The sequence below is a fragment of the Nanorana parkeri genome, unplaced genomic scaffold (assembly GCF_000935625.1).
Source record: "Nanorana parkeri isolate BGI_ZX_2015 unplaced genomic scaffold, ASM93562v1 scaffold854, whole genome shotgun sequence".
NCBI classification, from domain to species: Eukaryota; Metazoa; Chordata; class Amphibia; order Anura; family Dicroglossidae; genus Nanorana; species Nanorana parkeri.
In genome coordinates, this window is record NW_017307122.1 from 58,632 (window position 1) to 73,073 (window position 14,442).

Sequence of the window (14,442 nt, forward strand, 5' to 3'; positions counted from 1 at the left end):
TTTTAACAACTGCCTCATCTAGGTGAGGATGAGACAACTCTCAGTCTGGAGTTTCATAAGAACAGTGGAAAGACTTGTACTAAACACCTGAAAATATTCCAGTTGACGCAGTTTCCAAAATCTTTCCATTTGCACAGACATGGTAGTAAAACCTCAGCAGACTAGGATAACTGTGTGTTATGCCAGACGTAGTACAAGAGACTATTCACAGCTGAGGTATGTGCAGTGTGATCTAAAGAAAATTTGGAGTAAATCATCTAAGCTCCCAGCCACTGAAACAATTCACATAAATGCGAGGGCAGATGTACACAAACCTCAGAGGTTAAGTGCTCCAAAAGTACATGAGGTATCCGAGTATCTCTTTACTGTTGCCAGTGGAATGATCTGGTTTCTATATTTCATGATTTGATCTTTAACTATAAACCTATAAGCTGTACAGCCACCCAGATCACTTGTACTTGACAAGCTGCTGAAAAATAATGATACCAAGATCACAGTTGCAGCAGCAACCCTGCTCTTGGTATAATCACTTCAGGACAACACACAATATACGTGCGTGCGTGCGTGTGTGTGTGTGTAGTGTGTGTGTGTATAGTGTGAACTGTTCCTGAAGTGGTCAATTAAAAAATTAAATCCAAAAAGAAACACTAAAAATTCTAGCTTAATAAGTCTAATGCAACGCTTACCATGTAAAGAGCAATGTCCTCCGGAGCATCACCATCTGCATCAAATTTAAAAGCGACCATTTTGTTGCTATGAGTCTCCAGTTGGCATTCCACCATGTTATCTCCAAATTTCGAAACCTATAGGCAAGCAATTAAAAGTCATAAGCAATAATACTTTCACACAGTAAACACTAGCGTTGGCCATACACGTTGTTGCATAATGCAGTCAATTCAACAATGACTGTGTATGATGTAGGGCTGCAACCAACTAATCAATTAATCGATAATGAGAATAGTTGTCAACTATTCAAATTATCACTTAGTTGGTTGGATCCCCTAGCTCTCTCCTCCGCAGTGGGCGGGTGCAATAGCCAGCCTGCTATTGCAATTTGAAATGGCCAATAGCAGGCTGGCTATTGCACCAGCCCACTACTTGCAGTATTTACATTCAGCTGCTGTCTGTGGAATCTTGCCACCGGCAGCTGTCATTCCCTGGCTGAAGCTATTTAAAGCACCATGAGCTTACAATACAATTATTAAAAAAAAAAAGTGGGAAAAAAGTAAATTTTCGGTTTCGGCCTGACAAAATCCTCAGAGCACTTCTGACCTTTGCAAAGGCTTATTCAGGCCCCTATTCAGCCTTGGGGACCTGCTGATACTGGCTCCTGTGCTTTATAGGAAATGTTGATTTTTGTTTTTTTATTATTGTGTATGAAGGACATTGCAAGTGGGGGAGTCATTGTACACAGAGTGCTTGTACAGTCAAGGTTGTGACATGGAGTCTGCAAAGCCTCAATGAACACCAATGTTGTGGCATAATTTCCCTTGGTCGCAGGGGCACTGTTACTCCCACAGGTACATTTTGTACTCTGTGACCAACAACACTGGAACATTTTACATTCCTATTGACCACCAACGCTGGGACATTTTGCGCTTCAATTGGCCACTAGTGCTGGTGCATTTTGAACTCCCACTGACACGCACTCTGGGACATTTTGTACCCCCCTACCACCAACAATGGGACATTTTGCATTCCCACTGACACTCACTATATGCTGCTACTGGATGCTGTCCTCTGCAAAGGCTTCCCCCCTCAATGTCTTAATTATTCATTAAGCGACACAGGATTAGTAGAATTCAGGAACTCTGCGTTACATCGCTGCCTTCAGGATGAATTGGACACTAAAAAAACAAAAAAAGCCACGCCAATGATGCGTCAGTTTTTCGCAAGCGTCCTAGGAGGATGGATTGCTGTTTATTCAGAGAAAAGCAAACCCATTATTTCTAAACATTTTTACTTTCTTAAAGACTGTTCTTTTAATTAAGATTATTTATTTGCCACTGAGCTGGGACTTGTCATTCAGCTATCTGGATCACCTGATCCTCAACACCACCTTAGAGGCCATACCCAGACACAGCTGGACTTGGGATGGCAGGGATAGTGTGTAATGTGACCTTCAGGGACTGGGTTCTGCTTGTGGTTCTCCCCAGACATTTCCAATACTGGTTTGATAGTGCAGAGTGCTTTACAAGTCCTGCTCTGTGACACATCCACCAGTATAGTATTGAACCCTGAAGACACCCTGGATAATATGCCCACCTTGTGGACAAGGAATGCCTGTAACATTCTATTCTATGCTCACTTGATTCTGCATATGGCCCTCTGCAGTACTGTGCTTGTTCTCGACCGAATGCTCTCCAGGCCTGCAACTTGGTAAGTCTAGGGTTTCACCCTATATAAGCTTGGTATATTACTCCTGCTATCCCTGAAAGAGTTAACACACTGCAGAACTCCAGCTTAAGGATAAGGTAACCCCTTTTTCATGTAAAGGAGAATTATGAAGCGAGTGATTTTCATTCAGCCTCAATCTGAGCTGACCTGTGACAATGAAACTGTCACAGGTCGGCTCAGTAGAGCGGGAAGTGAGCGAACACATACCGTCGCTCGCTCACTTCTCGATCTATCCCTGCAGAGAGCCGTGAGTGTCATTCACGGCGCCCTGCAGGGATTCCCCCCTTCCCTGTCCGATCCTCCAGCGCTGACTGGCAGAACAGATGGGGGAGGGTAAGCTGGCTCTGCCTCTAGATAGGCAGAGCCAGCTGTCACTAACGCAGCTGGGTGGATTCAGAGAGCATTGTCAGGATCAGTTCCGGTTGCGGCGTCTCAGTATATCGCGAGCTGTAGCTCGCAGTATACTGAGCTTTGGGTGACGGGAGGACGCTAGTTTGTGTCCTCCGGTTACCCTAAGGAGAACTATGGGGAAAAGCCCTAACCCCATAGTTCTCCTTTAAGGCTTAATACACCAGATCTGTGACTGCTTCCTGGGATTTTCTGCACCAAACTTCTGTCTCCAGATTTGCAAGTCCACCACCTGGTCCTCCGTTCAGTTCTATCATGAGGTGGATATTCAGGTACCTGTGTATACGAGTTTTGGACACGAGGTCCTTCAAGTTGTTATTTAAGCTGCAGGCTAGTCCGTGTTTTTTTCCACAGTTATTGTTTTTGTGGGGCGTTAACATTGTTACTGCATTGCCCTGCAGTTTGACTGCTTTGGGACTTCCCAATGTTCCTGAACTCTATTAATAGTGTGTCCGTTGATGAAAGATTAAGAAAACAGGAATGTTGTAGTCACCGTAAATCCTTTTCTTGGAGTTCAAGGGTCACCTTCTCTGTATTTATGATCTACTCCTACTACTGCTTTTCCCCCAAACTGAAACATAATGGAAGTGGGAAGGACTATACCTGGCTGGACAACGGCTTTTTTGTTTGCCAGTGTACAATATCTGATAAAGGTGGCAGTATAACCCAATATTCCTACAATATACTACTTCTGTGTCCTTTGATTAACGCCAAGGATTTTACGGTAATGACAAAAATCCTGTTTTCTAGCAGAGTGAGCCAAGTTTAGAAACCAGGTCAGTATTTTATTGCTTGTTGTGTCCTCATGAGAAAGATTTTCCTTTACTTCCTTTCATTATCACAGATGTCAGATATAACAGGCAGGGAGGGGAAATGTTCCATACTGGGACACTGCATACATTTTTTTTTTACAAGGGCAGCATTTTAAACCTAACCATTTAATGAAAGTTCTAATATTTTCTCTCCATCTAAAGCAAAAAAACAACAAAACAATTTGGCTGGAGTTCGTTAAAGCATTTGTACTGGGGACACCTAGTCGCAGAAAGAGACACATACCCCTAAGAAAGACAAGTTAAACCGAGTCATCTTCTCTTGACGAGGACAAGAAGCTCTGCGTTTCATCTTTTCATGCTTGCCATTTCCCACTGAAGCATCAAAACTACCGGAATCAGCATGGACACTGGGAATTGAACAGAACAGTTTAATAACAGCAGAAAAAAAATGTGATGGGTCTTTACTTACAATTAAAGTGCACACATTTTCAGAACTCACCATTACCCGGATACATTTAATAAGTCTTGTCGAAGGAGTTTTAAAAAGATACAATGAATCCACACACAGAAAAGTTTTTGGACACCTGACCATCATACCTATATGAGCGTGTCAGAAAACCATGGGCGTCTACATGGCCAACTAAATGGTTATTGACAGCCTCCACCCTTCTGGGAAGGCCCTTTGCAAGACTCTGGAGTGTGCCTGAACTCGTAGGCATTCAGCCAGTAGAGCACTTGTGTAGCCAGGTTCTAATGTTAGACAAGACCAGGCTCAGAATCAGCATATATATTCATCCCAAAAGGTGTTTAACAGGGTTGAGGTCGGGGGCTCCGTGCAGACCACTCATGTTTCTCCACAACAAAGTCATCAGACCATGTCTTTATGGAGCTGGCTTTGTGCACAATGGCACAGTCATGCAGGAACAGAAAAGAGCTTTCTCCAAACTGTTGCCACAAGGTTGGAAATTAACAATTGTCTAAATGTCTTCATATGCTGTAGCATTAACAGTACCCTTCAATGGAAACACCGGAACTCATTTTCAAGGGGTGTCCACATACCTGTGGCCAGAGGCGTAACTAGAAACCTTAGGGCCCCGATGCAAGAAACCATTAAGGGCCGCCCCCCCCCCCCCAAAAAAAAAACATGGTTTTGATACCTTTTTTTTTCGATTAAAAAAACAAACCAGTATGTATATTATGACTTTCAGGGCAAGTTAACACCAGCTCCAGTGTGTTCCGGCCCAATTTAGTGCTGAAACACACTGGATCACATCCCGGCCAGCTCACTGCGTTCTGGGGTGGGAGAGGGCGTGGAGGTGCATTAAAGTTAATGGCACCGCAGTGTGATTGCCTGCACCAGAACGCATGGCAAAGCAATGCCTGCGTTCAGAAAAAATAGTGCATGCAAATGGAGTTCCCCTTGGCACTATTGCATGAGCATCCCTACTTAATATAATGTATTGCTGGGACTTGTAGTCCTGCATAGTGGGTGCTATTCTGCATTGCTGTATAATCATTATACAGCAATGCAGATCACCACAAGCTATGCAGGACTACAAGTCCCAGCGATACATTCTAATGTAAACAACAACAGCAGCCTCTTACCTCCCCCCCCACGTCCCCGCCTCCCCCACACCGGACTTACCCGACTCCTACAACCGCTCCTCATCATTGGCGGCCATGGGGCAGGGCTGAGTGGAGCTGAAGAATGTGCTGCCTGGCGGTGCCTGCTGTGTCGGTAGCAGCTCCGCCAGGCAGACAAGGGACAGGCAGAGCCTCTCTATCCCCGCACAGCCGCCCGTACATGCAGAGCGGGGGAGGGAGCGGCGCTGTTGACAGCATGAAGAAGCTTTCGGGCGCTCCGCTTCCTCTCTGGGGCCCCCCCCAACAGGCGGAACGCCAGGGTACGGTCGCAATTGCGACCCTGGTAGTTCCGCCAGTGCCTGTGGCCATATATTAGATGAGATTGTCAGGTGTCTGCAAACTTATGGCCATACAGTTATCTTCTGCATGTCCCACAAACGTATTGTACGCTTTGTTATTGCAAACTAGTATGTTTTATTAACAATGTGCAGTATACTGCACACACTATTGAAAATAGAACATAAAAAGGTATATCACACAAGCAAAATTATACAGCAGCTCAAAGTGCATCCATTTGTGCTTTAGTCTGGGTAATTAAAGTATAGTAGGTGCTATGCAGTCTGACATAAAAACTGCTGAAATATCAGTTTCTGCTTAATATACACTATAACATTTAAACACTTATAACACACAGGCACAATGTTAGAACAGGGCTGTAATATTGTGTCAGTCCCTTACCCATAAATGGTTTCCAATTTCAGAACACCTGACTGTTCCATCCCTTGTACCTAAAAGCAATGAACATGTGGCAAATAGCTTAGAACTCAGACACCTCAGTATAGGCACTGCAAACACTGACATCAAATGTATAATTTCACAATGCTAACAAGATTGGTGTATGTTCCCCATAGACACTGCATAACTGAACTCTAAAAACAAATCAATGGGTCCATAAAGCTTGCGGGTGAAAATATGATCACCCAATTTCACTCAGTACCCTATTGGACAAGGTGTACATATGCCCATAGAGGGGTGTCACATGGTCAAATAAAGATTGATAGTACATTTGATATGCCATTCTTTTCAAGGAAAGGTTACCCAGAAATGGCTATTTTAATAATAACTATTCTAGAGAAACTGGATAAATCCAAATCATAAGACCCTCTAACAGAAATTACCAAACCCCTGTTTCTTGGACCTTTGGAGGGGACCTAAACATTAATATACAATACAATTAAATAATGGAAAATACATTCTATGGGGGGGGGGGGGAACGGTTTGTGTCTCTGGAACTGGCTGCTGAATTTGGCTCTGCAAAGCAGGGGCAAGAACTTGGTGAGCGTAGAGTGGAACAGTCGCCTCTGTTGTCAACCCATCTGAAGCGGAGTTTGCTTGTGGCAGATATCCAACTGACTGAGGTGAGTCATTGATGTCAGCACGTAGACTTGGTTGTGACTGTAAAGATGAAGGCTGCTCTAAAGATGAAGGGGGCACGTGACTTTGAAAAGACATCTGAGCTGTCGCAGCTTTGCTTTGAGACACAGCCATATAGTCCACACTTTCTGATGTTTGCGGTTCACATGCTTGTACAGGGGGATGCTGGTTATAAGTGGTTTGAAGGAGTGATTCTTGAGCAGTGTGGGGTGCATTGCCATGCATGCTTTGAAGGCCATTGTGCGGCTGTTGAACAGTTAAGAGCTGACTTGTTGGACCATGCTCAGAAGGAAGAACACAAATTAATGGTTGCAGAGAAGCTGCAACAGGAAAATGCTGAGTCGGCCCTGCGGGAGGCACAAAAACCTGATTAGTGTGCTGTGATCCTAAAGAGGAAAGCGATACTTGACTGAGATCTGTCTGAGTCTTTTGTTCCATTTCTGGCTGCATCAGCAATGTTTGTTGATCCAGAGACTGAACAGACTGTTGAGCATGATGTACATGGTTCTCAGCTAGCAGGTCTGGTCTGTGCTCTTGTGGGGGGGTCATAGTCTTCAGTAAGTGAAGATTTGCTTGCTGATCACTGGCCTGCACATAATTGGTCTTTTCTGCAGATGGCATGGAATGAAGTCCATAAACCAACTGCTCTGAGGAAGATATCGAGTTGTGAACATATGCAAGTCTATCCGAAGGAGGCAAATTACCATGGACAGATGCAGGAACCCCATGGCTGTACATGACTGGGTGCTCTGTAGCAGGAACATGTTGCACTGGAGCATACAAGGGCTGATGTGTGGCAGGCATTGGTTGGGACATGTAAAGCGATGGATTGGACTGGGGAGCTGCTTGATGGGTATACAGCTGTTGATCAGCTGAAGGAGCAGCCTGGTTGATGTATACATGTTCTGCAAGAGCAACTGGCTGAGGAACAAACACTGGCTGTGGAGATACGGAACTATGTAGATGTGGTTCAGCCAAAGGTACTGCATGCTGCGCAATAGGAAGCTGGTCGGCAGCAGCCATCAAATGCGTGTTGGGTTGCAAAGGCTGAGTAGCTGACTGGGTATATGCTTGCTGTTCAGCTAAGGGGACTACTTGTTGGTTACAAACTAGCTGAGGTGGAGGGCCCAGATTTTGCTGGACGGGTGGTGCTACAGTCTGTTGGTTGTATTTCTGCTCATTGGGCAAAACAGCTTCACGGGCATATAAAAATTGATCAGTAGGGGCATTTTGTACATTTATGGGTTGGCACTGTAATACTCCAACAGGTGGATCAGTTTTCTGTATGTGTTGTTGATATGCCAACTGCTCACTTGGCTGTACAGGAGGAGACATATAGACACTCTGATCAGATGGTGTCACAGAATGTTGGACATACATAGGCTGCTCCAGTGGTGGCACAATCTGCTGTGAATACATGGGCTGCTCCAATCGTGGCACAGCATGCTGAGCATATACAGTCTGGTCCATCTGTGTTACTGCATGCTGTGTAAAAACAGACTTTTCAGATCCGATCACTCCATGCTGTGCATACATTTGTTGGGCATATAGGAGTTGGTCAGTCTGTTGCTGTACATGCTGGCTATACATGGACTTCTCGGTTGGTGGATTACCATGCTGAGAATGCATGGGCTGCTCTGGAAGAGGTGTTACAGTATAAACCTGCTGCTCAGGTGGCAGAATAGAAGGCTGTACAAACACTGGCTGCTGTTCATGTTGCAGCACACCATGCTGGGCAAAGACAACTGCTTGTTCAGGTTGCGAGACCCCTTGCTGCGTATACACAGGCTGCAGTTCAGGTGGTGGAGCGACTTGCTGGCCATATACTGGTGCCTGCCCGCACACTGACGTAACTTGGTGCTCAGGTAGTTGCATTCTTTGCTGCTGTTCAGAAACTGTCAGGACTTGCTGTGGACCCACTGGCTGCAGCTCAGATGGAGGCACAATATGCTGGGCATACAATGCTTTATCTACTTGTGGAATGACCTGCTGTGAAAACACCAACTGCTCAGAAGACTGTGGCATTGGCTGAGCATAGCCTATCTGGCCAGTTGGAGGAACAACCTGCTGGAGATACTTTGCTTGCTCACACGGCATAGCAGGCTGGGCATGCTGCAACATTTCAGCTGATGGCATGGCTTGCTGGCCATACCCTATCTTTTCAGATGATGGTACGGTTGGCTGGGCATAAACAGGCTGCTCAAATGAAGGTTTTGTTGGCTGTGGACATATTGTCTGCTCAGCTTGCTGTACAAACTGTGGCTTTTCAACCGACACAGTTTGCTGAATATATGCGTGCAGTTCAGTTGATGCCGCTTGTGGTGGATACCCAGGATTTTCAGCCAATAACAAGTGTGGTTGGTAAACAGCTTGCTCAGCTTGCAGAGTGGCTTGCCTAGGGTACATACCATGATCTGTTCTATCATGCTGGGTGTGCATTAGCTGTTCAGACATGGATACGTTTTGTTGCACATAACATGGCTGGTCAGAAGGCTGAAGTACTTGTTGACTGTATATTATCTGTTCAGGTAACACGGCAGAGGAAGCCATCTGCATGCACAGAGCCTGGTCAGGAGCTATGGGCTGCTGTCGATATGTATCCATTGGAGGGATTTGTATATAGAGAGGTTGTTCTGCAGGATTGTGCATGGCATTAGCCTGAGAAAGCAATTTCTCTGAAGAAATGGCTACAGGTTGAGATAAAACTGATTGCTCTACTACAGAGGCATTACCCATCTGTGAGGAACAGGCTGCCTTCTCCTGTTGACAGGTAGACTGCTGGACAGGAATCTGTGGTACAGGGGGCTGATTGTAAGGAGGTTGCTCATGGACAGTCAGCGTTTGTTGCATCTGCCCGGCTGTTTCTGGGACAGACGATGTCTGAGCACTAAATGCCAAATGCTCCATTTCATACTGTTGCTCCATGCGTACTTGCTGTGTGATTGTTCCCTGCGCAACAGCAGCTGCGTATGTTATCTGAGGTGACTGTGTAGCCACTGTTGGCTGTAAAACAATTTGCTGCTGTGCTGGTGGAGACTGATAAGAGGCCTGAGGCTGTGGATTCTGTTCCAAGTGAGAATGCATGTGAAAATTCTGTCCTTGCTGTACATTTGTTGAGAACATTAAAGGATCTTGTAAAGGCAGTTGCTGTATAGTAGACATCTGTTGTTGCTGTGCATTAGTCTGGACTCCCATCACATTCTGTATGCCATATATTAGTGTTGGAACTTGATCACCAGTAGGGGCAGAAAGCACTTGCATCCCTGCTATGCCACAATTGTCAAGATGGACACCAGCCCTTGTCTGCTGAGCTGCTATCTGTCCTGATATTATTTGAGGGGACAGTGCAGAATATGGTGGCTGCATCACTGGCATTGCTGGGGCATCAACTGTGTTAGTGTGTGAAAGAGCTTTCCCTTCTGCCGAAAAGGACATCTGAGCATCCAATGCCTAAAAAGACAGAACAAAGCAAGAGTGTGAAAAAACCATTTTAAAACATTTAGTTAGCCTCACTCAATATTTGTAATAATTCCCAAATTTTTGTGAAGAGTTAACATCTATGCCAGGGTTCCACTGCTGTTCTCATTGGAACTCAAATATAAATCCAATGATCACTGAAAATCTATTTGCTTTATATGGCCAGACCTGTGCAGCATTGTTTCTCTCTTTTTTGTGTATTAATGTGTGATTTTTTTAAATAATTAAATTTTATTGATTTAACATAAATATCAGCATATAAACAGTAAACAGCCATTTACATATATCCCTGTACATATGCATATTTCCCCCTTATACATATCTACATGTCTTTATATATGCACATGCATCTTGGATATCATAATATATCTCTTATAGTTTTATTCTCGCCCACTATGACTACATGCTTTAATTACATTCCTTTATATATCCATATTTACCCCCCTCCCCCTACTAACTCCCCTTATCCCTCTCCCCCTCCCCTAATACCTTTGTTATTGACTCATAAGATATCTATTGCCGCCTTATACCAAGAGAAGGGGTACAAAATCCTATCTCGATGGTATAGGTGCCCGACCGAATTACATAGAATTTTCGCGATAAAATCACCAATGTGTTGGAGATGTGGGAAGGAGGAAGGAACCTATCTTTACATATGGTGGAAATGTGAACATATAATGCCTTTTTGGGAATATGTTTTTGAAACTTATAGCCAGATAGCGGGCACTAGAGTAGATCCATCACCTAAAATAGCTCTTTCAATTTTTCCGGGCTCGGTAAAAAAAGCAAAATCCAATCTATTAATGTGTGATTTGATATGGTGTTTTGTACCGGATACCAAACTTGCCAAATTGATAAAAAATGGATTTTAGAAAATCATATGTGGTGGACTGTGCAATCCCTTTTGAATACATTTCAAAACAATAGCAATAAAAACCTGAGAGGTTTTTTACCCTTAGCACGCTATCAAAAACAAAAAAAAACACGAGTTAGAACTTACCGGTAACTCTTTTTCCAGTAGTCTTCCAGGACAGCCTCAGAGAGCAGCTCCTCCTCCAGACAGGAAACAGGCTATCCCAAAATCAGACAAAAGCCTGCCTCCAACATATCCCTTCAGTAATCACGAGAACCAGAAGTCTGCTGGAGAGAAGGCAAAAAACACCCCCACCACCACAGTAGAATACATCCTATACAATAATCAGGGGTGAAAGTCGGCTGTCCTGCAAGACTACTGGAAAAAAGAGTTACCGGTAAGTTCTAACTCCAGTTTTTCCCCAGTTGTCTTCCAGGACAGCCTCAGAGAGGATAGGAACTTACAATATTAGGGAGGGACCACCGACTAACACTTTCCTTCCGAATGCTTTAAAAACGTCCCAAAGCTAGACCAGTAGCAGCCTTACATATTTGCTCAGGCGTAGTGCCTGCTCTTTCAGACCAAGAGGCTGCCGTAGATCTTATTGAATGTACATTCAGGAAAGATGGTGGCACCATCCTAACCATCTGCTATGTCTCAGATATTGCTAACTTAATCCATCTTACGAGAGGAGATTTGGAAGCCCTTTTCCCTTTAGTATAACCCGAGAACACCACAAATAGCGTATTTGATTTTCTAAAAGACTTAGTTGCCTCTGAATGAGCAAACATACAGCGCCTAACATCCAAGCAGTAGAAGCCCTTCTCTGTCATTAGAGGAATTAGTACTAAAGGTTGGAAGGACAATGTCCTGGGTTCTATGATAGAGAGACGATCTTTAGTAAAAACCTTGGAGCTGTCTTGAGAACAATTCTATCCTCAAATTTTTCTTGCAGAAGTTACTGCTATCAAGAAAGCCGTTTTGAGAGTAATTGACCATAGAGAAACCTCAGAAATAGGTTCAAAAGGTGGATTCTGGAGTCCTTGTAACACTTATGACAAATCCCACTGAGGAAATTATTTAACAGTTACTGCTCTCAGTCTCGTCACAGCTATAAAGAAACTGGAAATAAATGGCTGTTAAGTGTTTGCAGATAGACACTTAACGCCGAAACCTGGAGGTTAAGTGTACTTACTGCCATACCTCTGTCAGCTCCATCTTGTAGAAAGTCCAATATTGCAGGAATGGAAAAATCCTTGTTAGCAGCGCTAGACCATGACAAACTTTTTCCACACCTTACCGTAAACTGCTCTAGTAACTGGTTTACGACTGCTAAGTGTGGTACTAATCACTCTGTTGGATATGCCTGCAGCCCTTAGGATGTCTTCCTCGGAAACCATGCGGTTACCAGGGTTGGAGTCTCTGGGTGGAGAACAGGACCTGGGATAAGAGATCCTTTGTTTGGTAATCTCCATGGTGGAAAAATAGAGATTGCCGGAGAGTGAACCAAGCTCTTTTCGGCCAAAAAGGTGCTATAAGAATCAGGCCGGTCTGCTCCTGCTGAAACTTCTGAAGAATCTTTGGCATCAGATAAAACGGTGGGAAGGCATAACACAGATTGAAATTCCATGGGTTGGATAACGTATTTAGTTCCGATGCCCTGTCTAGGGGATTCAGAGAAAAGAATTTCCCCACTTTTGGCATTTTTTTTCTGAAGCGAAAAAAGTTTGACCTCCGGAACTGCCCATTCCTTTATTAGGTGGTCATAAACGGTTGGACAGAAGACTCCGTTCGTCCTTTAAAACTCTGTCTCTGCTGCGATAAACTGCCAGATTGTTCCGAGTCCCTTTCAGGTGAACTGCAGACATGGAGGCCAAAGTCTTTTCAGGCCAAAAGAATATTTCCCTTGCCAATAGCTGTAAGGATGCGCTTCTGTTTCCCCGTGCCTGTTGATGTAGGCTACAGCCGCTACATTGTCCGAAAGTATAAGAAGGGGATGCCCCCTTCGGTACGTCTGCAAATAGATAAGAGCTTCAGAATTGCTTTCAACTCCCTCCAAATTGGACAAAGCATTTGCTTCCTGTTTTGACCAATGACCCTGGATGCAATGATCCTGGACATGAGCTCCGCAGCCCCAGGAGCTGGCATCTGTTGTCAATCTCTCAGACATGGGGGAAAGTCCAGAGTAAGCCCTTTGCAAGCTGACCCCGCTTCCTCCACCACCAGATGGATCTTTCTATTCTCGATGGAAGCAGTACTCTCACCTCCAAAGAACTTTGAGAACAATTCCACACCTGCAGGAGAAAATTCTTTAACGGCTTTTGATGTAATCTTGCCCATTCCACTGCCGGAAATTTTGGGGCATCAACCCTAGAACCGACATTATAAATCTCGAGGAAATCATTTGATTTCACTGTAAACAGAAAACTGCTGTGGTTATCTTTAGAATTTTCTCCGCTGGAAGGTAAATTTTCATATCTTGTGTGTTCAGGGTGTAACCCAAAAAGGTCACTGCCTGGGAGGGGCATAGATTTGATTTTTCAGCATTTATAAGCCATCCCAGACTATACAGCCAGGTGCGTGTTAAGTTCAGGTCTCTTGTCAATTTCTCTGATGTCTGTGCCATCACTAAGATATCGTCCAGATATGGAAAGATAGTGACCCCCTGAATCCTTAGAGGGGCTAGGTCCTCCCCCAACACCTTGTTGAATATTCTTGGTGCGAATGAAGGGCCAAATGGCCGCTTCTTTCTTCTCCTGCGTTCATCTTTGGCCACAAATAAATCTTCTATTGAAATTTCTATTTTTCTTCTCTGGGAAGGACTTCTTGTCCGCTGTTCTCTCCAGTGCTTCCTCCAGTTCTGGATTGAACAGCAAATCCCCTGCGAATGGTAGATTGCACAACCTTAATTTTGAGGCTGAATCACCCTCCCATGTTTTTAGCCACAAAGCTCTTAAAGAGGTATCAAAGCAGATGATCTGGCTGACACCCTAACAGCCTCAGCAGATGTGTCTGCCACATAACCTACTGCTTTGAATAGTATGGGTAAAGACTCCAAGATCTGCTCTCTTGTGGTTCCTGCCATCGGGTGAGTTTTTAACTGCGTCAACCAGAAGTCTAGATTTCTGGTGACGCATGTGGTAGCCAATGCAGGTTTAAGATTTGCCATCTTCCTGTCCATGGAGACTAAGTTCATATCCTCAAATGCCAAATCTGCATTCTTTGATACTTTAGATAGGGGAGCATCCAAATGTAGGCACCTTGTTCCAAATCAAAGCTGGATCCTCATCGAAAGGAAATCTCCTCTTTAAATTGTGAGAGAAAAAGGGTTTTTTTTTCTGGCTCTGCCACTCTTAGGACTGATAGCGACAGGACTTTACGAATAGGAAAGAACCTTGTTTTCTTCCTTTGCAACCCATGGTACATCAGATAATGCCTGGACATCTCCAGCTTATCCTCCTGTATCTTTAAAGTTTCGTAAATAGCCTTAAGAAGATCATCCACATCTTCAAGAGA

The 14,442-nt window shown here is 44.3% G+C and overlaps 1 protein-coding gene across 1 annotated transcript in view; it reads right to left on the reverse strand.

The window, feature by feature from the left end:
- Nucleotides 1-14,442, reverse strand: part of WNK3 (WNK lysine deficient protein kinase 3) — a 108,570-nt gene that overhangs the window by 37,367 nt on the left and 56,761 nt on the right. Inside the window, exons 10-13 of the mRNA XM_018565498.1 lie at nt 7,002-10,046; nt 5,901-5,950; nt 3,862-3,985; nt 687-803 (exon numbers count right to left, since the gene is read on the reverse strand). Of these exons, the coding sequence (XP_018421000.1) occupies nt 687-803; nt 3,862-3,985; nt 5,901-5,950; nt 7,002-10,046 (3,336 nt within the window). The remainder of the gene's footprint in view (nt 1-686; nt 804-3,861; nt 3,986-5,900; nt 5,951-7,001; nt 10,047-14,442) is intronic.